Here is a 24,366-nt window from a genome sequence, read left to right on the forward strand (position 1 = left end):
ATCTTTATAGAGGGATTACACCTCCAGGGCGACGTTAATCCTCTGCAGCTGTTGTCTCATGTGGGGCAGGCAGTGCTGGAGGCAAGGGAAATATTTATTTTGAGTTTTACCACTGGCCACCGCCCAGGAAAACCGAGTGACGGTACTGGGGACTTTGGCCACTTTGCATGCAGAGAGAGCTGATGTTCCTGCCCTGCTGGTGCCTGCAGGAGAGGGGTGAGAGCTTCCCCTGGCAGGCTGCAAAATGGGACCACCCAAGCACAATTTTATTTGGATATGGGAGTAATTGTGCACCCTGAGAGCTTCCCTGGGATGCAGTGGGAAAAGCCTCAGAGGCGCTAGAGGTGAGAAGATGATGGATGCCAAGTAGTGCTGAAGCATGACCTGCAGCCCATCTGCTTCACCATCACTTCATGTGTTGCCCTTGCAGCCCCAGAAATGACTTTCTGTGAGATGAGGCGTCCCAGCACCCCACAGAGCAGGCTGGGGGCTGCCCGGTGGCTGTGAGGGGAGGCGAGGGGCATGAGCCCCACACACATGTGCCGAGCTCAGTGTGGTTGGTGGGTGCATCCCACCCTCAGTGGGGCTGTGCTGGTACCGACCCCTCCCCATGCAGCACCCAGAGCCTCTGCCCTGCCTGCAGCATATCCAGCAGCAGGTTCAACCCCTCCCGGGGCCCCGCAGCCCTTCCCTCCATCCCCAGCATTGCTTCCTCCGACCTTGAGCTGGCCGGTGGCCACTTGCTGTATCCCAGCCCGTTCTTCCTCTGCACTGAGCCCGGCTTCCTCTGTGTTTTCCGGGTCCTTTCCTCAGCGCTGCGCAGGGGATCGTGCCCAGGCTTGCAGAGGAAGAGGAGGATTCTCCTGAGATGGTGCCAATCAGGCAGAGAGCCCCTGCCAGCCCTGGTCACTCCCTCACTCACACCCCAGCACAGCAGGGCCTGGAGGACACTGAGCTCCCAGGGTCTTTTCCAGGTCAGGCTTCTCCAACCTATTTTTGGGAAGCAGGGAGCTGCCTGGTGGGAGTGGATCCTGCCAGGGCTGTTCGGTGCCTGCCAGGGCCAGGTTCAGCTGGACTCACATTCCCCCGTGCTCCCAACAGCCCTGGCCCTTATAGCAGGTGCCTGCCTGCCCTCCCTGTGGCCAGAGGTGAGCTGACCCCACTGTGGGTGTGCAGGGCAGCACGGGAGCCTCTGACAGAGCCTGGGTGCTGTTGAAATGCTGAGCTTTGTCTCCAGCGGGGTGCCTTACTGCTGTCCATGAGCGTTTCCAGATGGCCCGGGGCTCCTGGCACCAGCCCTGCTGCAGCATCCGGGGAAAAGCAGGAGGGGGTGGGAAGTGCTGTCCCAGCTCACTAAGCGTGGCGGCCTGGGCCTCTGCTCCCAGCATCCCTAATTCCCGCTGGAGAATTGCTCCCAGCCCCTGTCCCACCCTGAATCAGCAAGGAGGGCCCTCCCCTGCCATGGCGGGGATACCATGAGCTGCTGGCCCTGGGCATCTTTGTCCAGCTCTAGCTTTCCCTGCAAGCCAGGCGGCCTTCCAGGTACCAGGCTCTGGGGTCCCAGCCCTGCACCCCATCGAGCCCTCTGTACCCCCAAGAGAGAAGGGAAACACTGCTGCCGTGGGAAATACATCTGTTGTCGGAAGTGCATCTGCCCCGGGAAGTGCATCCAGTGTGGGAAATGCATCTGCCGTGGGAAATGCATCTGCGCTGGCCTCTGGAGCAGTCTCTGCGGGGGTGGAAAGAGTGAATCCCAGCCGTGCTTTCCTCCTGCCTCGCCTTTTGGCCAGGTTCATGGCTTTTGGCAGCTCCTCGTGCCAGTCTGGCCCCAGTTCAGGGCAGGCTGGAGTGTCGAGCTGCCCCATGGCCGGGCTCCTAGCTCAACAGAATTGTGGGTCCTCCCTCAGCTCTGGGGAAGACCCACAAAAGCACAAATCTGGGCAAAATGGTCAAAACCGAACTGAAAATTAAAAGCCAAGGAATGTGACCCAGTAAGGCCTGGCTGATGGAATACAACAGCCCTGAGCCACTTGGAGACCTTTTTCCACCCACTCCCCCCAATTCCTCAGGGGTTTTCTGTTCCTGATTTTGACTTCTCGCTTGGCTGCAGCGATGTGCTGAGTCTGAGCCAAGCGTGTTTTCCAGGGAATCGGCTCATGGCTGGAAATCGCTGCCCAGTGTGGGCAGGGATGGAGGCTGGGGCAGGGGATGGGTGACTCAGGCCACAGGGTTCCCCCCCAGCACCAGGAAAGCGGGTGAGAGCCACCATTAGTCCTTCCCTTTTACAGTAATTAGTGCCTGATGAGTGGCTGGGCAGCTCAGGGTAATTCAGTGCTGGGAAGTGGTTGTAGCAGTTGGGAACTGAGCCAGCAGCTCTGGGCCCTGGGGAGGGGGAAGGATGGGGGAAGCACAAAGGCTTCATATCCTCATCCATGAAGTAGAGAAACCCTCCCACCACGGCTGGCAGGAGGGGATGAGGGCAAAGGAGCAGCTGGAGCACCAGGGCAAGGGGAGCAGGTCAGGGGTGCACCAAGACAGAGGTGCCTGGGGGAATGAGGCAGGGCACAGGTGCTGGCACAGTGCTGGCCCTGGTCCTGCTGCAGGAGAGGCTGGAGGAAGCAAGGATGATGGCTGGAGTCAATTCCCACATGGGGACACTCCCCAGTTCCATAGGATTGTCCGCACAGGGATGGGTCAGGCTCACACAACCCCCTTGCCCAGCACAGCACAACCAGCCTCCCCACCAGGGCAGCAACTGTGCCAGCCTCTGCTGCCCACCCCAAGGCTGCACCTGCAGCTGCAGAGCAAACCTGGCTCTGGCTGCCACCCCTGTGATCATCACATCACCAGCAGAGGCAGGGACACCAGGTTACCTCCATCGCTGCCTCTGTGGTTTGGTTTTTCTTCCCATTAACAGCTGAGCAACATTTTTCCCCAGATAAAGCCAGTTTCCTACCCCTGAAGTCTAATCTTTCCCACTCCCATGATTATTTCCCTGATCTCTGCAGCAGTTGTGACTCCTCCCGCCTTCCTCTACCGAGACAGCAGTGCTGAGACAGGATATGGCCACCCCTTCCCCCCAGGAAGCTCACCAGGGCCGTGTGGGGACAGGGAGCTGAAGCACCCTATGAAGAGGCTCCAGGAGGGTCCCCCAGCTGCTGGCAGTCCCTGCCCGGGGAAGGGAGGTGGCCGCCCAGGGCTGAAGCGCGGTGCTGGCTGGGGGAGAACAAGGCACCCTGTGTTCCCAGCGAGGCCCTTGTCACTGCCATGGGAGCTGCTGAAAGGCTGCTCTGTCCACTGGTGGGGGTGGGGGGGTTGCTTTAGCTGACCCCCCCAAAGTGGCAGCCCCAGGGCAGGGACTGCTGCAGGGACATCACTGGCCATGCTGGCCCCTTCCCTACATCCCCTAACATGGCACCCGGTCCCCTGGGGGTGCCAAGCAGGGCGACCCCCCAGACAAGCCCCGGTACCAGGAAATCTGCCCAGTCTCTCCCAGGACACCCCCGCGGCAGGAAGGATGACGGCACCACAGCTCTCCACACACCCGACCCGTTTAATGGACATACAAGGCGGCAGTGCCCACTGCCCTGCCCACAGGGCCACGTGCCCCAGGGCTCCGTCCCACCGTGGCAACAGCAGGGCCCGGACTGAGCTGAGCACCAGCAGGGTGGAAAGGTGGCACCTCACAACTCACGCTTTAGGCACCACATTCCTGTATCCCCGTGGTTCAACAGGAAACACAGCCACGAGCTCAGCCCTCCCTTCCCCACCACTGCAGGTGCCAGCGGCTGAGACCCGCCAGCCCGCAGCACTTGTGAGCAGCCCCCAGCCCGCTCACTGCCCCAGCTGCAGCAGGCTTGCACAGGAGGAAGGGACCCTGCAGGGACCCCATGGCAGAGGCAGGCACATGATGGGTGGCAGCCTGAGGGTCACAGCTGGGGGGACGCACAGGCACTGGGGACAAGGCAGGGCCTGGATGCCCTCCAGCCCCCCCATGACCATCCCCGGTCCCAGCCCGGCTGCTCTGGAGGGGCTGGGGGGGTTGGGCATCCCCCCTTTTCTGAGGCTGGAGCCATCAAGCAACAATGGGGTAGAGGGACCAAGGCCGCGGTGAGGGACAAGGGGAGGGGGTGTCAGGTCCATCTTAGCACCATGGTGGTGGGGGCAGTTGGGGGAGGGAGCCAGGGTCAGACCCACTCCTGCAAGGAGCGCTTGCAGTACAAGAGCATTCGGGGTGCGCCCTTCCTCTGCATCTGGACGATGACGTAGATGAGACCCAGGATGCAGAGCAGCAGCACCAGCAGCACCAGCACCATGACCACGCTCATGGTGCGCGTGTACTCATCGATCTGCACCACCACGTCCACGTCCCTGCCTGGCTGGCCATCTCCCTCGCTGTAATCCTCATCTTCCTCCTCCTCCTCCTCACCTTCAGTCCCCCCATCCCCATCAGGGTTGAAGGGGGGTCGGTCCACATCAGGCCAGCGGGGATTGGGGTCTGGGACCAGCTCTGTGTGACAGCCCATGAAGTCCCGTAGGATGGATTTGGGATAGCCTGGCTCTGTCTTGAGACGCTCATTGTCAAATTTCCAGTACTTTGTGCCTCTGTAGAAGTAGGTGGAGGCTGGGGGAGAGAAGATGGAAACAAGGGGTAAGTAGGTGGGCACAGGACACTGCAGAACCTGGGCACCCCTGCAGATGCCCAAGACAGCAGGTTTTGCTCAAGGACTGGTGAAACCCTTCAGAAAGGGATTCACCGCTGACTCCCAGACACTCTCCCCAAGTGCATCCCATGTGTCCAGGCCATCAGAGAGGGATAATCCCATCCCCGAGACCCCCACCACCACCACCACCTACCCCTCTCCTCTACTTACAGGCATCCGGGCTGAGGAAGGCTCCCTTGGGTGAGGGAGGGATGCCCACCCAGACAGAGATGGGCTTTGGGTACCCGGGGTCCACCGAGCGCGTGTCCTCGTTGAAGCGCCAGTATCTGGGGAGCAAGGTGGGGAATAGGTGAGGAGCACAGGGGTCCCCACTGCCCAAAATTCTCCCCCTGACAGAGGCCAGGAGGCAGTAGAGCAGGGAGAACTACAGACACTCACCTGTCGCCACGGAAGAAGAAGGTGTGTCCTGTAGGTTCCCACCAGACGGCCGTGTCTATGCTGTCGTAGGGGATGCCCTGCCCATAGGTGACCAGGGGCTGTGGGTACCCAGGCTCCAGGTTGGCTTCTCGGAAGAGCCAGTACCGGTCACCTAGAGGGGAAAGAGTTGGAGAATGAGGATGAGAAGGTCCTGCCCAGCTACTGTGGCAGGTGCACCGATGGATAGGGATAGTGGCAGATGCCTGTGGCCACCCCAACCCCTTGGGATCACGCAGCAGCTCTGGCTGGGGAGGTGTGTCAGGATGGGATGAAGCCAAACAGCTCTCAGCAGCTTTGTGGGGGGCACTGGGGTCTTGCTTCCACCTCAGCCCTCCCATCCAGCTTCCCTGCTCACCTTTAAAGAAGACGAACCTCCCATCATGCCTCTCGTAGGCAGCATCAATGTCCCCAGGGAGGCCCCGCCAGAAGTGTCCGATGGGCATGGGGTAGTTGTCCAGCACCCGGTTGTGCCGGACCCTCCAGAACCACCGGCCCTGGAGAGAAACAGGGTGTTGGCAGAGGATGGGGAGGACACAGGGATACAGTCACCTTGCTGAGGGGTCCTCCCACCCATGGACCCACTACATCCCCAAGGAAGGGGCAGGAGGGAGTCCTGGCAGGTACCTTGAACACAAACATCTCCCCACGCAGCACCGCCACCGTGTCAAAGTCCCCATCGCAGATGTCAGGGCCATACTGGTCAGGTCGGTCTGGGCTGCCAGGTTTGGGTGGTTGCTCTGGTTTTCCCGGAGAGGGAGGTTTAGGGGGTCTCTGGTCTGGCCTGCCAGGTCTCCGGGGTGTCACAGTGGGCAAAGGCTTGGTGGGCTGAGGGTGCCCATCTGCGGTACCTGGATTGGGCAGGTGAGAGAAGGGATGTGGTGATGCAGAACAGCAGCACCTGTACTTCAGTTTCCCCACACACATGTCCAGAATCCCACCTCTGAGCTGATTCCCCAACCAGCTCCTCACCGTAGAGCTGCTGGATGCCCTTGAGGTCATCCTCGGGCAGCTGGAAGTTCTCCGTGTCCATCCACTGGTAGAAGGGGGCCATGATAGCGCTGGGGTTGCTGGAGTGCTCCAAGCCCAGCGAGTGCCCCAGCTCGTGCACGGCCACCAGGAAAAGGTTGTTCCCTGCATGGAAAGGCACCATCAGCAAGAAGGGGTGGAGGACATAACACATAAGGTGGACCCCCGGACCCAGCACCCTGCAACACGGGTGCTCCAGTGGGATCTGCCTGCATCACCCATGGTGGACCTGCTTTCCCTGCCACACCAGCACAGGCCCTCCCTGCCCCTTCCAGCCCAGAAGGCCACCAGGCTCCTCTGGTCACCTTTACCACCTCCTTGGTCCTCAACTCACCAGACACATCTGCATTCTCCAGCGTCCAGGGCTCATCCAAGTCGAAATGCGTGTCCCCCCCCATGCCAGGGCCGGGAAAATAGGCGTGAGCCAAAAATCCCCCAAGGCCATCAAAGGGAGAGCTGTCTCCATGGAATCCAGAGGCAAAGAGCACCATGATGTCAGCCTCCTTCTTCCTCTTCTGCCGGATGTCCTCATAGGCCACCTCCCGGAAAACCAGCGGCGTGGCTTGCTCCCACACCCGGAAAGCTCGTCGGACAGCCTCGTACGAGTGGTACCGACCCAGCTTCTCCGTGTAGTTTTGGATGCTGGGGATACAGAACTCACTAGGGAAGGCCTGGAGCAGCACTCACTCCCTGAGGGGATTCATGGCTCTCCATAGGCTGGGGGAAGGGAATCCATGGCAGTGTTGGGTACCTGAAGGTGAGGTGGCTCTGGCTCCAGCGCCGCCCTGTCAGCGCGTACCGCTTCCGACGCATGTTGGACTTCATCCGTGCTCCAAACTGATCTGGGACCCCACAGCGGGGACGTTTCATCCACCTGCCAGGAGGACACCGAGCCAGGGCTCAGCCCCCCACAGCCAAGGTCCCTGAGGTGTTACAGCACCCACAGACAGCAGGGACAGTGTTCTGGCTGCAGAGGTGCAGCCCCCAAAAGGGGAGAAGCAGCTCCCAGGGGGGACAGCACCCACTTTTCCAGGTGCAGGCAGAGCCCTGGGGCTGTCAGAGAAAACCACAGAGCCCAGGAGTGGAGCTGCCATCTGCTCGAGCAAGGGAACAATGGAGAAACTCACGCCTTGGTCTCCTCGTCCAGGACACCGGTGACGGTGATGCCATAGAACTTCTGCATCTCGGCAAGCGCCGCGGAGAAGGTCTCGGCCGAGCGCATGGTGGACATCCGGCGGCTGGGCTGCGGCAGGTATCCGTAGAGCCGCAGCCATGCCTGTGCCGGAGAGCCGAGCGTCACCCCGGCACGGAACAGCCCCACGGCGGCACCTGGCGCTCCCCAGCACCCAAGGGGGAAGGATCCGTCCCCCTGCCCGACTGTACCCCAGCCCTGTGTCCCGTCACAGGGGTCACTGCCAGCTGCCAGTGGCAAATGCCACCCCCGAGCAGGCAGCGGCAGGGCAGCAGGGCACAGGGTCCCTGCCCTGCCCTGAACGGGGAGGGGGGGATCCGGTGATCTTGGGGGGCTGCTGCCGGATGCCCTGACTCCAGGGACAAGGCAGCTGGCAGGCGGCCAGGCTGCCTGCAGGCTGCCCGTCCCTGTCCTCCTCCGGAGGCGTCCCCTGGGAGCTGCTGACGGATGTGAAGCCTGGGACCCCCACCCCGGCCTGCACCCACAAAGGGGCTTCTGTCCTGCAGGGCTGCAGCCCCAGGGTGGGGGGCAGGAGGGTGTTGGGGCGCGCCAGGGCTCTTCCTTCCTGCCCCAGCCTCCGCCTCCTCTTGTCTGCTTTAATTGCATTTTATTTTTATCTTTATTATTACTCTTTTGTAACTTTCTTTTTTCCTTTTATTCTTTATTTTTATCTTCCAAATTAGGGGGGTTTTCCTTTTAATCTTTAAAACTTTTTTCTGAATTCCTTCCAATTCTTTTTCCTTTTCCAAGTCTTATTCCTCTTCCAAGTCTTTTTCCTTTTCCAATTTTTCTTCTCCAGCTTCTCCAATCATTTTCCTATCCCAATTCTTTTCCTACCCCTTTTTATCTCAAAAACGGCTTAACAATTTAATTTCTAAAAACATTAAATCTATTAATTTCTTTTACCCCCACTCCCTTTCCCCCAGCAGGGTGGTGGAGCAGACCCTTTATCAAAAGCCCTTTCACCCCCTCCCCCGCCGGGCACAAAGCGCTTCCTCCTCCAGCCCCGCGTCCGCTGCCCGCCACCCCCGGGGGCGACCCGGAGCGCGCCCCCCCCCCCCCCGTTCCCCGCCCCGCCTGCACCTGCCCCGGCCGGCGGTGCGGCGAGCCCGCAGGTGCCGGTGCGGCGGTCGGGAGTGCCGGGCCCCCGGGCCATCGCTCACCTCGGCGTTGATGTCCTCGCCCGCCGCCCCCGCCAGCAGCGCCAGCAGCACCACGAGCGGCGGGAGCCGCCCGCCCGCCCGCCAGGGGGCGCCGCGCCCTGCTGCCATTCCGCGCCGCCGCCGGTTCGCGGCTGCCCCCGGCCGCGCCGGGCCGGGCCGGGCCGGGCCGAGCGCGGCGGTGTCGGAGCTACGCCGCCCTCATGGCCCGGGGCCGAGCCGCCGCGGGGGGCTGCGCACGGTGCATGGGCGGCGCTGCCAGGCGCGGCCCGTCGCCTCTCGGCCCGCCTTTTGTGCGTGAGGTCAGGACGGCGGCGCACGGCACATGGGCGGCCGGCGCGGCGCGGCGGGGCCCGGCTCCGCTCGGCTGCGCTACCGCGCTCTGCCCGCCGCCGGGAGCACCGGAGCGGGCGGCGAAAGGCGGGCGCGGCGGCCGAGACGGGGCGCGGCGCGGTGGGAGCGGGCGGGGCGGGGCCGGGCAGGGGCGGGGCCGGGACCGGGGCGGGGCCGGGCAGGGGCGGGGCCGCCCCCCGCACGTGGGGAGCCGCGGCCGAGCCCCCGCGGGCCCCGCACCGGCCCTGCCGCCACCCCCGCCCCGGCGGGCCCCGCCGGCAGCCGCCACAGCCCCCCGCTTTGCCCCCACAGCCCTTGTCCCCTGTCCCGGGGGTCTCTGACACTCGGTGTTACACAACCGGGTGCTGTGCCAGGCCCGGCTGGGGCCGGTGGTTGAGCATTAACCTGAGAGAAACCGGTTTCACCGAAGTCCCCAGGGGCTAAATATATCTCTACCTTTGTTTGTTTTTCCTTCCCCCAAAAGAAACTTATCTTGCAGATCCCCAACCCGGAAACTAACTGGCTAAAGACTCAACAGATTTTTGTTAAGGACTTCAACAAAAGGCTGCTGGCAGCAGCAACTGGCTGCGATGCTCCCACGGACAACAAATCCCGACTGTATGGAGATGCTCCCACAGACAAAAATTGCGACCATGAGGAGATGCTCCCACCGACAAAGCCACTCTCGTGTGCCAGGACAGGCAGCACAGAGCTCACAGGAGCAGTTACAGACATGGCCTCATGTGAAGCCTGCAGGAGTTGTGTGTGTAAAAAGGAAACGGCTGAAATACACCACAGACACAAGTTTATGACACGAGGAGACAAATTTTTACTGCTCAGAAGTCCCAGACAGACATGGAATAAAAGATTCAGGGCACTACATCGGCATCCTGCTCCAAATACCTGAGAGGTTGCAGCTGACCAACCCGCAGGAACAAAAGGATTAAAAAGGAGCTTCTCCCACAGGACAGTGTCCAGCCTGTGATCCCCTGGGTCATCATCCATCTGGGGTGCTGATCACACAGGGAAAAAGTGTAGAGCCTGAGCAGGAGCTGCCACCCCTTGATTCACCAGTGGGCACTGCCCTCCCAGCTCAGGCAAACACTGACACTGTCCGTTCCAGGGCTCACCCACACCTGGCAGCAAGCTCTTATTGTTTGGCAAAAGGATCAGACGCTGAAATGTCTCTACAGAGGCAGCAGCGGTGTGAGAGGGACACAACATGACTCAGGAGCTTGTCCGAGCTGGCTTATAGTAGGAAAACGCTTTGGCAAGAGGATCCAGCTCCATGTCCTTGCCTCTTGCTACTCAAAACATGCCCAGAGCCTCCCAACAACAATCTGGCAGTGCTACTTCCCACTGTGTGAGACAGTCTCCCTTTAGTAGCAGCTTCCCACGCTACCTTCTTCCTCCTTCCCATAAGGCATCTATGGCTTTTGTAGATTTGTTTTTGTTTGTAAAAAATCAGCAGAATTAGCGACCGTGGGATGTCTGGAACCACCGGTGCTGACGGCAGCACATCCAGCAGTGAGGATGAAATCTGCTACAAACACACTTTTCTTCAGCCAGCAGCTCAAACTGGAAGTGGCCCGACTTGAGGCCACAAACACCACAGAGACACTGAGCAGGCAAGAAGTGCGTGACAGCCCACAGCACACAGAGCTGCATTGCACAATGGTCCTTAGTCAAGCATCAGCCTCTTTGGGTCTCCAAAAAGCACAGCCCCTACCTCAAGGGGAAGGAGAAGTACTTGTTCCCTGACTTGCAGCGGATTTGCTCCCATTGGATACGCAGCAGGAATGCTGAGTCCTCAAACCCATCCACAATGTCCTGGAAAATAGAGGCAGGAGTCAGTACCAGGAGGGCAGATCTGGCAGAGGATGGAGTCGGCAGCTCCTTCCTTGAAGCAAGTCACAGATGAGGCCACTTGCAGCTGGGAGCCTCTGACTTCCCTCGGGAAGTTGATTTAATTCATGCTCCCCCCAAAAGCTTCTCATCTTTCAAACCAGTGAAGTTTGTCTTGCTTGGTGAAGAAAATTTCCCACTCTCCACTCTTGGCAAGGAGATGTGGCTGGACTCCAGCTCTGCCCTCCCCCTGCTCTCCACACCACGTGGGGACACACCTGGAGCTCCCGCAGACACTGCCCTTCCAGCCTGCCAGACAGGTCCCCGACGCACCAGGCCAAGCTGATGTGGAACGACGGGTCCTGAAGTCAAAATAGGGATAAAGAATGTGAGGGCTAAAGGAGGCTTTGCTCGATGCACAGAGCCACAGTGGGAGATCTGGCACGATGCTACCCTGTCTGGGATCACAGAGGCTGGAGGATCCCAAAGCTAGGAGTTCCCTCTGCCAACTCAACAGCTGCAGAGCTGATATGGACAGTGCTCGAGGCAAGAGGAGTCCTGGGCTTCCCACCCCAGCCCTTTTGACACCAGTGGGCAAGGCTGCCTGGTTCCCAGTCTCCCTGTGCTCAACTCTGCAGCTGTGGGAGAACCTCTCCGAGCTGGTCCTGGGGCAGGTACATGGGTCACTTCTGAATAACCCACATGAGCTCCCTGCTCAGCTCTGGAGACAGACAAACTAGGGTGTGGCCCTTCACAATCCCAAACCTGTTCCCAAAGCTAGTACTAAGCAAAAGGCTGGACTAATGCCCAAGAAAGCTGCCCAAGGCAAAGACACAAGGATTGTCCTCAGTCCCACAGTGCCCATTCTATCCTAGGACAACCCTGCTTCCATGCACAGCGGGGCAGTGACTGCAACTGGCTCCTGTTTATTTAAGTGAACATCTCGCAGAGAACCAGCCAGCCAGCATGTCCAGACTGGCAGGGGACTAAGGAGGAAACGCCTCACCTTGTAGAATGTGGGAAGGTCAAATTCCTCTAGAATGCCGTCCACCTCCGAGACCAGCTCCAGCAGCTGGAAATGCCCAGCAGAGACTTCCAAGCCAATAAATGTCCTAAAGAAAGGCAACAACAGACAGCAAGCACCCTTTCATGCTGCAGAAAGCACAGCCATAAGAATATTTAGCCCTGCATTCCTACTGGGCAAGTTCCCTATTCCCTAACAAAAGAAAATCTTTGGAATGCCAGGTTTAAGCATCCAGGGATGCTGATCGTATTCTGAAGAAAAACAGAAGTAAAGATGTGGTAGCAGGGAGAAGCAGGACTGAATGATAAACCATGTAGATTTACTAGATTAACCCAGTACCTTTTGGGACACAAACATTAATTTTCCAGGCAAAGGATGCACTGGATGGGAACTTCAGCAGAGTGCCGTGCCAATGCAGGAGCCACATTAAAAAAGTGGAAGTTGCTGAAGAGGTTTTACAGTGTGAGAGGAAGCAGGGAATAGGAAGTACCAAGCTGGAGAGATGTGACAAAGAGGTCAGTGCCTCCTCAAGGACTGTTGGGATGACACTTTCTAGAGTCATTTAGAGTCATCATTTCTTCCCCTCCAGGAGGGAAGCAGAAGACTCAAGTGTCACCCAGGTTCCACATCCACTTTTTCCTACCCACGACTATCTTGGGCTGCCTTTCCCGCCAGATTCAGCAACTTTTCACAATTTTAATCACCTTTGCTTTGACATTCAAAAAAGCTTAATGGCATTCTGTTGGAATCAGGCTTCTGAGTTGATGCCCAGGAGAATTAGCACCATCTCAGCTATTTCTCTCCAGCTCTTGTAAGACCTGCACTACAATTTCACGACTGGCACTGCTGCCAAAAGAGGTGGTCCCACTCTGCTCACCCCAGACTGTGCATGCCGGCTAATGAGACCAAAGGCTTGCAAAGAATCAGTGCCAAAGCTAAAAATTTGTACAGATGGCTGGGGAAAGGTGTGAAATGTCTGGACGCGATCACATACTGTGTTGTCACATGGCCCAACCGTGGGACAGGCAGGGTGACACCTCCCATCCACCACCACCTTGCTCAGACTTCTCCCAGGGCAGGCAGGCTGCTCCACTGTGCCCTCACCTGGTTTTGTTCTGGTTGGTGTAAACCTTCACTTGGTCAGCCACACAGAAGAACCTGAAAAAAGATAGATCCTATTTCAGCTGTGGGGGAAAAAAAAAAAAAGGAAAAGAAAAAGAAAAAAAGGAGAAGATGAGGAGGGGCCAGGATTGCTACGAAGCTCTGGAAAGATACAGGCAAATGTATGCTGCAATTGGACGGAATTGGTGCAACCAGAACCTTTCTGGGCTCAAATTAATTCATTCCCCTCCTGTTTCTAACCCTCTGAAGCCTGGACAGTGACAGAAGCCCTGAAGCAGCTGATGCTCAGCGGGCGCCTAAGCCAGATGTAAGCAAAGAAACCATCCACGGTTTAGGGGATGGCACAGCTCTAGCCCGATCCTGGAAAGCCAAAACCTGATGTGTATGGTGCCAGATCCTGAGGCAGTGAGGAAGAATCCCCAGGGCTTTAATGTTCTGCCAGCACCAGCTGCCAGGGACATCTTAGGGCGTGGATGCTGGCGAAACACGGATCCCGAGGGCAGAGGAAGGATGTGAGGAGCGCTCTCCCGGGGCTCTGCCAAACCCACCTGTGGAAGGCGGCCAGCCGCTCCCTGAGGGAGCGGACAAAGGGCTCTATCCAGTGGTAGCGCAGCACCACGCACTGCGAGAGGCTCAGGTGGAACTCCTCCATGGCAGCCAGCGACGGGACGTAGGTGCGAGCGCGGGACACCAGCAGCTCCAGCAGCTCCAGGAATTCCTCCTGGGCAATGTCTGCGGGGCAGCGCCGTCAGAGGAGCGCCGGCCGCGGATCCCCGCCGGGACCGGGCGGGACCCCGAGGCGCAGGGGCTGAGTCGCGTCCCGCCACGGCCCCGGTCCCATCCCGGTCCCATCCCGATCGCGCTGCCGGTACCTACAGGGCAGGTAGACGTGCGTGGCCCAGTTGCCCCGCTCGTGGGGGAAGCCGCGCACGCGGCCGCCGTGCCGGGAGCTGTCATCGCTCACGGCCTCCTCCGGCTCCGGGTCTCCCAGCAGGCCGGCGGGCGCGGGCAGGCGGGGACGGCCGGCGCTGCGGGACCGGAGAGGGGTGAGAACGAGGAAGAGGAGGAAGAGCAGGAGGAAGGCCGCGCGCTCCTGCCACCACCACCCCCACACCGCACCTACCTGGCCCCAGGGGGTCCCTGCGCGCCGCCGCCCCGGCTCCCCCCTTCCTCCTCCTCCTCCTCCTCCTCGGAGCTGCTGTACCCCACCAGCGCGGCGCTCATGGCGCGGCACCCGCCGGGACCCCCCGCTCCCCGGTGGCGGCGGCGGCGGCGCAGTTGCCGGCGCGGCCCGGCAGGGGGCAGCACGCGCCGCGCCCGCCCCGCCTCCTCCGCCGCCGCCGCGGCCGCCCCGGCCCGGCCCGCTCCGCTCCCTCCGCTCCCGCCCGCCGCTCCCTTCCCTCTCTCCCTTCCTCCCACCCGGCTCCCGCCTCCACGCCAGCGCGGGGCTCAGGCGCAGCGCGCAGGCCGCGGCCCTGCCGCCGGCGAGGCCTCCTCCCGCCGCAGGTGAGCGGCGCGGCCGCCGCCGCCGCCCTTTGTGTGCGCCTCGCCGGGGCGGGGGCGGCCCCGGGCGGGCAGCGATCCCCCTACACCCGACCCCACCGCGGGGCCTCCCGGCGCGGCGAAGGCCTCGGGGCGCCGTCCCCGCGCTGCCAGCGGGGCCGCCCGATGGGGAGCGGCGAGCGGCGGGCCGGGCCTGGCCGCGGGCTGCGGCGGCGGCGGCTGCTGGTGGCCTGCGAGCTCCCCGGCCGCCCCCGCGCCCCGCGCCCCTGAGGCGGCCCGGGCCCGGCGGGAGCGGGCCGGGCCATGCCGAGCAGGCCGCCTCGCCAGTTTGAAAGTACCTCTGCGCTCCCAACCGCGCTCCCTAAATGGTTGTCGCTTCCCACCTCCCACGGAGGGATGAGTTAGGCTGGAAGTGGCGCCGACGCGGGTCCCCGCGCAGAGCCCTCGGTAAGCCAAGGTTGGTATCGCCCTTCCCTGCGACGGGGCACAATCTTCCCTCCCCTTTAGGCCGAGATGCGTCGCCGGTGGGTTCATCCTGCCACGGTTCGCGGTGTGTGCAGGGGAAGGTGGCGCCTGGGCTGGGCTGAAGTTTGGTGTCCCGCCGAGCTCGGGTGCAGGTACCGTCACTGTGAGCCCTCGCTTCGTCAAGGTGAGCTCTGTAGGAGGAGGACGGCATCCTGCGTGCCGGCGGGGCTGCGGTGGGGCCTTTGGGGGCTTTACTGTCCGAAACTGTGCTGGAGCACCGAATAATGAAGTGTCCCCCACAGGCAGAGGTGGGTCCAGCACTACCTGAGCTGTGGGGCACAATCCAGTCTCAGCTGAGTGCCGGTGGAGGTGGGGATGTTGGGAAGTGGGATCCTCTGGTGCTCTTTATTGCTTATTTTTAGACATAAAAAATATTCTCGTGGTAGATCAAGGATTCCTTACCCTGGGGGCAGGTGGTTTGACACAGACATGGGATTGCTCTTGTGGGGCTGGGGGCTCGAGGCCTGGGAGTGTTGGTGGCTGCTGCTCACCAGGGCTTGCACCTTTCTTCTCCCTTGAGGTGTGTTGACACTGCTGCTCACTGGTGGGTCTTATTCTTCTCTAAATTAGCACCAGGTTTTACTGGACATCTCTAGAAAGACTGGAACTTTTCAGTGAGCACAAGCCTGGTGATGCTCTGTAGCAAGGCCAGGCAGCAGCTGTGGCATAGGTTGTTTCAATTCCATGTACTTTTATTCCAAGGTTTGGTAGGACGTTCAGCTGAGCCACTGCTTTAACTCTTCTTTTATCTTCACAGAGTGATCCCTGTGGGTTCTGTGTTCTGTCTGAGGATAGGAAAACATTGAGGGCAAATCTTCTCCTGAGCTCTCTGGCTCTTCCAGTCTGCAAGCACTGTCCAGAGAGGGGGAAATGCATTGTATACATCGCTTGGGTAACAGGCTAGATATCGAGGCTGAGAGAGGAGCAGAACTGTTTCACAGAGCTGTTTCAGCTGGGGTGGGATCATGTTAGGATCTGCTCTGACACCTGTAAAATCTAACCCAGTAGCTTCTTGATTGCACGGTGTTTGGTGCATGGCCTGTGCAGAGACCGATGTTCTCAGACAGTGCCCCAGTGGTGCTGGAGATCCAGTGACCCACTCAAGGCTGAGCTGAATGGGCCCTGGGCAGTTGTGCTGCCTCTCATGAGAGAAGAACACCCAAACATGTGCCTGGCTGTGTCCAGGCAGAGCCCATCCCTTTCCAGGCTGAGAACTCCTTGTCCCAGGCCCTTTGCACAGCAGCAAGTGGGGCTTCAGTTCTGGTTAGCTCCCCCACACTGGCTTCCTGGTAGGAGGGATGCAGGAGAGTTTTCAAAGAGAGCCATGGGTCATGGCTGATAGAGAATTGCCTGTGTTTCTTCTAAGACCTGACATGAGCTGTTTTCTTTCTTGCAGAGAGAGCTGCTCCCTGGGTTGCTTCCTGCACCCTTCCCAAGTGTGAGCACCTCGCAGCCAGCACGGAGAAGGGCCTCCTCTTGTCTTCAAGGCACTTGCCTCTGCCTCCTGTTCTTTTGTCCAAAAGAAGGAAAAGCCAGACCAAATCAGTCCATAAAGAACTTGTGCTGATCTAAGGAGGAGGCTCTGGAGTCTCTGTCACCTCTTTTCTTCCCAGGATCCTGGCTGTGGGCTGGATTTTCTGTCCTCAGCTTCAGGGGATCAGTTACAGGGAATCAGGATCTCAGAATCTTTTGGTTTTGCTTTTACTTGAACCCTTTCAACCGGGAAGCTGAAGCTATCACTGCTAAAATCCCATTTTTTTTTCCCAAGCATGTCAGAAAGCTGGCAGCAGCAACAGCAGCAACCACAGCAGCCGCCGCCACCGCAGCAGCACCACGCTGGGGCAGCCGCCCTCCCAGAGCACTCCATCCCTCCCAGCACTGCTGACAACCCCTTGGGCTGTGCCGTCTACGGCATCCTGCTCCAGCCGGACCCCGGACTGCAGCACCACCAGCACACCCCCATCCAGGCTGGAGAGCCATCCCACAAATGTGGGGTGTGTGGCCATGACCTCGCTCACCTCTCCAACCCCCATGAGCACCAGTGCTTGCCAGGCCATGACCGCTCTTTCCAGTGTACCCAGTGCCTGAAGATCTTCCACCAGGCCACTGACCTTCTTGAACATCAGTGTATCCAGGTGGAGCAGAAGCCCTTTGTGTGTGGGGTTTGCAAGATGGGCTTCTCCCTCCTGACCTCACTGGCACAGCATCACAATGTCCACAACGGCAATGCCATGAAGTGCTCTATCTGTGAGAAGACCTACAAGCCTCCCGAGGTAGAGCATTCACAGGCTCTCGACCCCTCAGAGAAGCCCTACAGCTGCTCCATCTGTCAGAAAACCTTCAAGCACCTCTCGGAGCTGTCCCGGCATGAGCGCATCCACACAGGTGAGAAGCCGTACAAGTGCACGCTGTGTGACAAGAGCTTCAGCCAGTCCTCCCACCTGGTGCACCACAAACGGACGCACAGCTCGGAGCGGCCCTACAAGTGCACGGTGTGCGAGAAGACCTTCAAGCACCGCTCCCACCTGGTGCGCCACATGTACGCGCACTCCGGGGAGCACCTCTTCAAGTGCAACGTCTGCGAGCTGCACTTCAAGGAGTCCTCGGAGCTGCTGCAGCACCCCTGCACGCCCAGCGGGGAGCGGCCCTTCCGCTGTGGGGAGTGCCAGAAGGCCTTCAAGCGTCCCTCGGACCTGCGGCAGCACGAGCGCACGCACAGCGAGGAGCGGCCCTTCAAGTGCGACCTCTGCCAGATGAGCTTCAAGCAGCAGTACGCGCTCATGCGCCACCGCCGCACGCACAAGGCCGAGGAGCGCTTCAAGTGCAACCTGTGTGAGAAGGGCTTTGTGCAGCCCTCGCACTTGGTGTACCACCAGCACGTGCACGGCATAGAGAACCTCTTCAAGTGCAACGTGTGCCAGAAAGGCTTCAGCCAGTCCTCAGAACTGCTGCGGCACAAGTGCGTGCAGAACGCGGAGCGGCCCTTCAAGTGCGCGGTGTGCAACAAGTCCTACAAGCGGGCCTCGGCTCTGCAGAAGCACCAGCTGGCCCACTGCGCTGAGAAGCCACTCAAGTGCACGCTCTGCGAGAGACGTTTCTTCTCCTCCTCGGAGTTCGTGCAGCACCGCTGCGACCCGGCCCGCGAGAAGCCCCTCAAGTGCCCCGACTGTGAAAAGCGGTTCAAGTACGCCTCGGACCTGCAGCGCCACCGGCGCGTGCACACGGGCGAGAAGCCCTACAAGTGCTCCTCCTGCGAGAAGGCCTTCAAGCAGCGTGAGCACCTCAACAAGCACCACAGCGTGCATGCCCGGGAGCAGCAGTATAAGTGCATGTGGTGCGGGGAACGGTTCCTGGACTTGGGCCTGCTGCAGGAGCACAGCGTCCAGCACACGGCCGAGGGTGCCTACCAGGTGGCTGCCTGCTTGCCATGAGCCTCCCGCCCCATGGTGGTTTTCAGCTTGCATGGGACGCTCCTGAGCCTTGGCCTCCCCTTCCCTCTCCTCGGTTGTAGGCAACCTCCAGGGAGTGTGGGGGAAAGGGGAGGTACGGTGTATGGGCAGGTAAACTTTCCTCTGGCCTCAGTGGTTGATATGCCACCTGTATCAAAGTAGCAACAGACGACATGAACATCTCAAAGGGGTGGAAAGGAAAGGAGGGAGGTGGAGAGAGGAAACTATGGCTGTAGATGCCTGGTGTTCCCTGGACTGTAGTTCATGCTGTACCTGCAGTTCCAGTCCTGGGAGCTCAGCTGCCCGTTGCAGGCACCAGCTCTTTGTGTCCAGCCGTTTTCCCCTGCCCTGCCTGGCAGGGTTGGTGGGGAGGGCTGGGTGACTCTCCTCCTGGAGAGGGCTTAGGAGCAAGGCAGAGCCAGCCCTCCCTTCTCCCAGGGTGTGCTGCTTGGCATGGAGGTTTCTGCTGCTGGGGTCTACCAACTTGGTCCAAGCTCAGTTGAGGGCACCATTTCAGATCATTAGTGTTGATTAACTGCCCCAACCTCCCCTGCTCTCCCTTCTTCTAGAGTGTTGAAAGGGAAAAGCCATGGGGCTGCACAGCTCCAAAAAGCACTTTGGCATTGCTGCTTTTGCAGTCGCTGGCTGTCACACTCTGCAAGGATTTTGAGTGAGCCTGCCCGCCCACTGTCCCTGCCAGCTGCATAGGGAACTGTAGGAAGCACTGTGCTGCTACCAGAAAGCATGGCAAGAAGCACTGGGACAGTCTGCCCAGGAGGAGGTCGTGGATTCTCCCTCTCTGGAGACATTCAAGACCCACCTGGACATACTTCTGTGTAGCCTGCTTTAGGTGAATCTGACTTAGCAGGGAGGTTGGACTAGATGATCTCCAAAGGTCCTTCCAACCCTAACAATTCCATAATTCTGTGACAGCATTCATACCCTGCTCCTGGCCAAGAGCTTGGCATTCAAGAGCTGCTTCCCAAGGGACCTAGCCCTCCTGCTGAGCCTTGCCTCCAGTCCCCAACCCCTCGAGTACCCCTTGGGCTGTTAGTAGTACCTCCAGCAGGGTCAGGCAAAGGGCTGCCACAGCTCCAACACTAACAGGTGAGATGAACACTACAATAACCTACAACAGCAGAGGTGTTGCCATGGCCAGCAGTAATCCATGGCACATGCCAGGGGCTTGGTGTCTGATTTGCTGGACGAACCAGAGCAAGCCAGGAGAATCCTTTCTGGACTGCAGGCTCGGCTCCATGGGGAGGGCAAGGTTAGCAGTGGCTAAAGGAGAAGTCTATTTTTCCCCCTCTTGCAGGAGTCCTGTTTTACCCCTTTGCCCTTTCTTTACCTCGTCTGTATTTTTCAGGTTTTGCACACTTCTTGTAAACATCACTTAAAAATAAATCTCCCCTAGCAAGGTTGATGCAGCCTCAGGTGTTTTCCTCTGCAGGAATTTGCTGGCTTCTCATGTCCAAGAGATCCATTACATGTCAGTTAGATGCCTTGAAGGTTGAAGATGTGCTTACTAGGTTTCTCCCCAGCCTTCCCCTCTCCATCTTTGGAGATAATAAGATGTTAAGTATCCATCTGTGGAGATGTTCAATCCCTGATTGGATGTGGTCGTGGACAACCTGGTGTAGCTGACCCTGTGCAAGCAAGAAGTTGGACCTGATGGTCTTCAGAGGTCCCTGCCAGCCTCAGCTCTTCTGTGGTGTTGGCTGGTGGTCTTGTGAGGTTGTAGTGAGCCTCAAGTAGTGAACAGCAGCCAGTAAGTTGCCCATGTGCTGCACAAGTGATTAGGGACAAGGTTAATAACTGTTGTCCATGGCAAGTGTAGACAGATTAACCTTGCAGACGGTTGGACTGGGCCTGCATCTCTGGTGGGGAGCACCTGTTGGAAAGGTGGAGAAAGGCTTTAGTTTTCCATTTCCAGCATGGTGAGGGGGAACAGAGCGTATTTTCAGGGGCTGGGACGGTGCAGTGGCAGGTTAGACCCTGGGGCTGAGTCTTCTTCATGTGCAACTTTAAGGAGATTAAAATAGACTGTGCTCTCTGCTGCCCAAGGAAGAGGGACCCATGATGGTTATCTTACTTTGTGCTGCCTCAAAGATGTAGAACTTCCTACCAAGTTTTCCATCTGTGTTTCTTTTTCCTCTTTTTTTGTTTTACCTTTTTTTTAAAAGCAGTTTGTTAAAATTCATTAAAAATGCTGTATAGTTTAACTTGATGTCATACTGGATCTTTAAAAAAAAAAAAAGATGTGGTAACTTGGATTTTTAAAGAGCTCTTTAGTTCTAGGTAGCTGGTTTTTGCTGTTTAGTATGTAGTAAGTTCAGTGTATGCTTTACTGTAGGAGTAAAAGAGAGTCCAAACCAAGGAAGGCTAATCCTGTCTTTACAGAAGGGCTTGGTGATGATGGAGGCTGAGAGTGTGAGACCAGATGAGGACTGTGGCACCCACCTGAATCCTTGCTTTGCTCCTGCCTTGGGCCATGGTTCACTCTGCTCTTGCCCAGCACAGCTGCCAGAGGTTCAGTGGTTGCCCTGAGCACTTGAGCACAGTGCTGGAAGCCAGGATCAGTGCCCAGGGCTTGGAGCTTGCAGAGAGGCTCATCTTCAGTAGGAGGAAGGTGTGAGATGGAGGTGGCTGCAGCCTCCATGGGTTTTTGTGGCTCTGCTGTTTCTTTCTGGGGCAGCTGCTGGCTAGAGGAGGGTTTGGAGAAATCATTAACTGGCTGTGCCCTGCTCTCTTCCCTCCCCAGGAGCCCGGTGGGCTGCTCGGGTGACCGCCTGGTGCTTGGGGCAGAGAGCCAGTATGCGGTGGCCACGGAGCTGCCAGATTCTGTCCCCTTGGTATAGCTGGACATAAGGACTGTTGGGGGGTGTTTCTCTTGTGCTGAGCAGCTGGGCAAGCCCTGGATATCCCAGTGAGGAGCTGTGGCTCTGCCTAGGGTGTGGCAACAGCCAAACAGTGCCCGGGGCAGAGAGTCTCGTCAGGGCTGTGTGCATGGGGCCCCATGCCAGGGAGAGAGGGGATGCTGTGTAGAGCTGGGGGTGGATGAGCCCAGGTCCAGGTCAGCTGGTGCCTGTGAATAGGTGCCTCCAGGTTCAAAAGCATCATGCTGCAGGATTAGAGCATCATTATTAGGATTGGCCATGAGTCCATGATGACTCAGTCTCTTGTTTCATTTGCTGCCCTGCAACCGCCCAAATCCTGTAGAAGCCCAATGGAGAACATGCAGCTGGAGCTTGGGGATGGAGGACCTGTGCAGGGTGGGCCACTGAGAGCGTTTGGTATATTTTTATAGGAGCATTTTCTAGTTGGAAGCAGCAGTGTTGCCTACAGGGGGTAGGGGAAGCAGGTCCATCTCTGTTGCTGTGCCTTTGGGTCGTGTTTTTTCCAGTGAGGTGGGAGGTGGTGGAAGTAGCAGTAAGCATGTGTCAGGAGTGCTGTGCTCTGTGGGGAGACAGGGGCTGGCCTGGGACTGATGTCCCTGGAGCATCACACTGCAGGGCTCTCTGCTGACTGCTGGTGTTTCCTTTTCAAACCAAAGAGCAGTTGGGGCCAAAGGCCTTTGGGGAGTAAACCATGTTTCTACTCTGTACCTGTTGCACTTCGCTTCTGGTGTTTATTTCAAGCGACTTTCATGCTCCTGCCTCTGCTTGGCCTCTTGCATCCCTCACTGCCCTGCAGCACCTAAGAGAGTTGCTGTGCTGGAGCTGGTGTGCCATCAGCCCCGTAGCAAGTGCTCGTGCCAGTTCAAGACCTAGTTGCCAGACCACCTGGGGATGCTGTGTGGGGCTGGGTAGTGGGTGGTCCCTCCCGAGGGGTGGTTCTCTTTGACAGGCAGTCTGAGCATAGGGTGCTACTGGGGAGGCAGCAGGGAGAGTTGGGTTGGGCAGAGGTTGTGTGGGTGTTGTCCAGGACGTAAATCCTGCTCTCTAGGGCTCTTCCTCTGGCTTCCTGGGTCCAGGAAAGGGTAGTCTGTAACCTGGGCTTTTACTGACCTTCACTTCCCCTTAGCCTACCTACAGGATGCCTTTAGCTGTCTCAGCCCCTTCCCTTCCACAGCTTATACTTTTAAAAGACATTCTCAGCTTCTTTTCTCTTTGTTCAGTTCTTTATTTGTAAGCAGTGCTTTGTTTTTCATTACATTTTCATCCCCTTTTCCATACTGACTGTGAAGTCTCTTCCTTCGTTCCCGCCTCCCTACGCTCCCCCAGCCCCAAATTCCTTTCCCAGGCTGAGGTAGGATCCAGGTGATACCAAACCACTGATGGTGAGATCAGGTGTTTAGGACCTGAATCTTGCTGGAATCCAGTGGGTGCTTCTGGTCCTTCCCCACAAGAGGCCATCCACTTCACTGGGCATGGGTGATGCCTGTGGCCTGGCAGCTTGGCTCGGCCAGATCCTGCCCATGCTCTGGCAAGCGAGTCCAAGCCAGGACCAAGGGCCAGAACAGAGCTGTAGGAAATGGGGACTGGGGTGGGAGCAGCCATTTGCATGGTGGGTCCCTTTGTCACGTCTCCAAGGCTGGGGATTAAGTCAATGAAGGACTGTCAGACATTCCTGGGGAGATGTCGTGGCTCTGGGGTGGGCTCAGACGGCGCAGTTAGTTCCCCTGGGAGTGCCTGTCGAGCAGCTGTGTACATCAAGCAGGTGACTGAGCTGAGTTAGCTGTGGCAGGGACACCCCTGGGACCATGGGTATGCCCAGGTGGCCCAGCCAGCTCTCCAGTGAGCAGATGCCATCTCTGCAATCTGGGTGGGAAGATGTGCATGCTCTGGTCTTGGGGCTCATGTGCTGGACTGGGTGACAAAGGGGAAAGCATCCTCTGACAGAGTTTTGGGACCATCTCTGGGTGCTCAAGCCTGCCCTTGCAGGGAGGAGAGGAGGGAGTAGAACACTTTCTGCACTTCCTTGGGTATTTACCATCAAGTCCAGGCTGCAGCTGAAGCCTGGCCATTAAAAAATAGACAAAACCCTCTTGTTGCACTTCAGAGTTTGACTCTTTCTCCATTGGGTGGCAAGTTCACCTGTGGGAAGGTTCCTGTGCATGCAGGTGAAATGCTGAGGTTCAATAAGGGCAGGCCAGTGAGGGTTGGGGCTGGCAGCTCCTCCTGGGCCCAGTGAGCACCCATCTTCTCCCCAGCTGCCCGGCTTCCTCCGCAGCATCTCCTGGCAGCTGCCTCTGACACGTCCTGGGTGTGAAGATGCTGCTCTCACAGAGTGCCTGGGATGCTCAGTGGGGAGAGCAGGACCCCAGGTGGGAGCTGGACCATGGGCTTGTCTCTGAGTGCCTCCAAGCCGTGGATCTGAGGGACTTCATGGTCAGTGAGGTTCTTGGGCTCCTCCCCAACCCGTGGTCATGACTCCGGTAGAGTTCCCAGGGCTGTTGGAAGTTGCAGCCAAGGTTGCTGAGGTTTGTGTGGCTTGCAGTGCCTTTAACACTGCTCTCCGTGTGTTTCTAAGATGATACTCCATGTATGTGTGTATATATATTGTAATAACACATCCCGCTCTTCTGTGTGAGTGTCAAATGGTTTTGCTTTACTAATAAATTTATAGTTATTTATACCTTCCTGTGGGTGTGTAAGATTTCTGGAGCGGAGGCCATGTGCCAAGCGCTGCCTCCTCATATGTCTTTGTGCTCTGTCTGGCTCTGCTTGGGGGTTTTTTTCATGTTTTCTTTCTTTCTTTCCCCTGAACTTTCTTGAAGTAGAATTAATGGTTCACCTTCCTCGTAACCAGAAGATGCAGGGTATCAGCAGGCTCCCAGGGGCCAAAAGCAAACACAAGCAGAGTCTGCAGCATGGTTTTTGCCCCTTGCTACGGTTGGAATGATCCCTCCCCAGGGCAAAGCTCTTCCCTGGGAGCTTCAGGACAGGAGCAGGCAGGAGTCTCTTCCTGCCAGAAAGGAGCAGCTGTTCAGGGGGGCAGAAGCTGATGTATGTTGTGCTCTGGGGATCCCAGCCCCACATACAACTGTTCAGGCTTTTCCAGAGGGTTTGTGTTCCATCCCCCCACCTGTGATGGCAAGAGAGGA

General features: G+C 58.3%; 3 protein-coding genes across 5 annotated transcripts; 1 reads left to right on the top strand and 2 right to left on the bottom strand.

Annotated features, from left to right (window-relative positions):
• Window positions 1-3,533: 3,533 nt before the first annotated feature.
• On the bottom strand, window positions 3,534-8,869 carry MMP15 (matrix metallopeptidase 15). Its single transcript, XM_039558434.1, has 10 exons — window positions 8,523-8,869; window positions 7,295-7,443; window positions 6,919-7,041; window positions 6,502-6,809; window positions 6,111-6,272; window positions 5,766-5,989; window positions 5,497-5,635; window positions 5,103-5,253; window positions 4,875-4,990; window positions 3,534-4,624 (listed from the first exon to the last, which is right to left on the bottom strand). Exons 1-10 carry the CDS (start codon window positions 8,628-8,630, stop codon window positions 4,188-4,190), a joined length of 1,917 nt encoding a protein of 638 aa, XP_039414368.1. The 5' UTR covers window positions 8,631-8,869; the 3' UTR covers window positions 3,534-4,187.
• Window positions 8,870-9,657: 788 nt separating this feature from the next.
• Window positions 9,658-14,097, bottom strand: USB1 (U6 snRNA biogenesis phosphodiesterase 1). Its single transcript, XM_039558436.1, has 7 exons — window positions 13,967-14,097; window positions 13,720-13,871; window positions 13,392-13,575; window positions 12,826-12,879; window positions 11,704-11,809; window positions 10,976-11,059; window positions 9,658-10,682 (listed from the first exon to the last, which is right to left on the bottom strand). Exons 1-7 carry the CDS (start codon window positions 14,065-14,067, stop codon window positions 10,578-10,580), a joined length of 786 nt encoding a protein of 261 aa, XP_039414370.1. The 5' UTR covers window positions 14,068-14,097; the 3' UTR covers window positions 9,658-10,577.
• Window positions 14,098-14,209: 112 nt separating this feature from the next.
• On the top strand, window positions 14,210-23,898 carry ZNF319 (zinc finger protein 319). Of its 3 annotated transcripts, XM_039558435.1 has the most exons (3): window positions 14,210-14,349; window positions 14,854-14,995; window positions 16,268-23,898. In XM_039558435.1, the coding sequence occupies exon 3, from the start codon at window positions 16,641-16,643 to the stop codon at window positions 18,300-18,302; it is 1,662 nt and encodes a 553-aa protein (XP_039414369.1). In that variant the 5' UTR covers window positions 14,210-14,349; window positions 14,854-14,995; window positions 16,268-16,640; the 3' UTR covers window positions 18,303-23,898. The 3 variants fall into 3 exon arrangements, with proteins under 3 accessions (XP_039414369.1, XP_019143803.1, XP_019143804.1); XM_019288258.3 differs by lacking the exons at window positions 14,210-14,349; window positions 14,854-14,995 and adding an exon at window positions 14,597-14,803; XM_019288259.3 differs by lacking the exons at window positions 14,210-14,349; window positions 14,854-14,995 and adding an exon at window positions 14,597-14,793.
• Window positions 23,899-24,366: the final 468 nt, after the last annotated feature.

This window comes from Corvus cornix, chromosome 11, assembly GCF_000738735.6.
Source record: "Corvus cornix cornix isolate S_Up_H32 chromosome 11, ASM73873v5, whole genome shotgun sequence".
Classification (NCBI taxonomy): domain Eukaryota; kingdom Metazoa; phylum Chordata; class Aves; order Passeriformes; family Corvidae; genus Corvus; species Corvus cornix.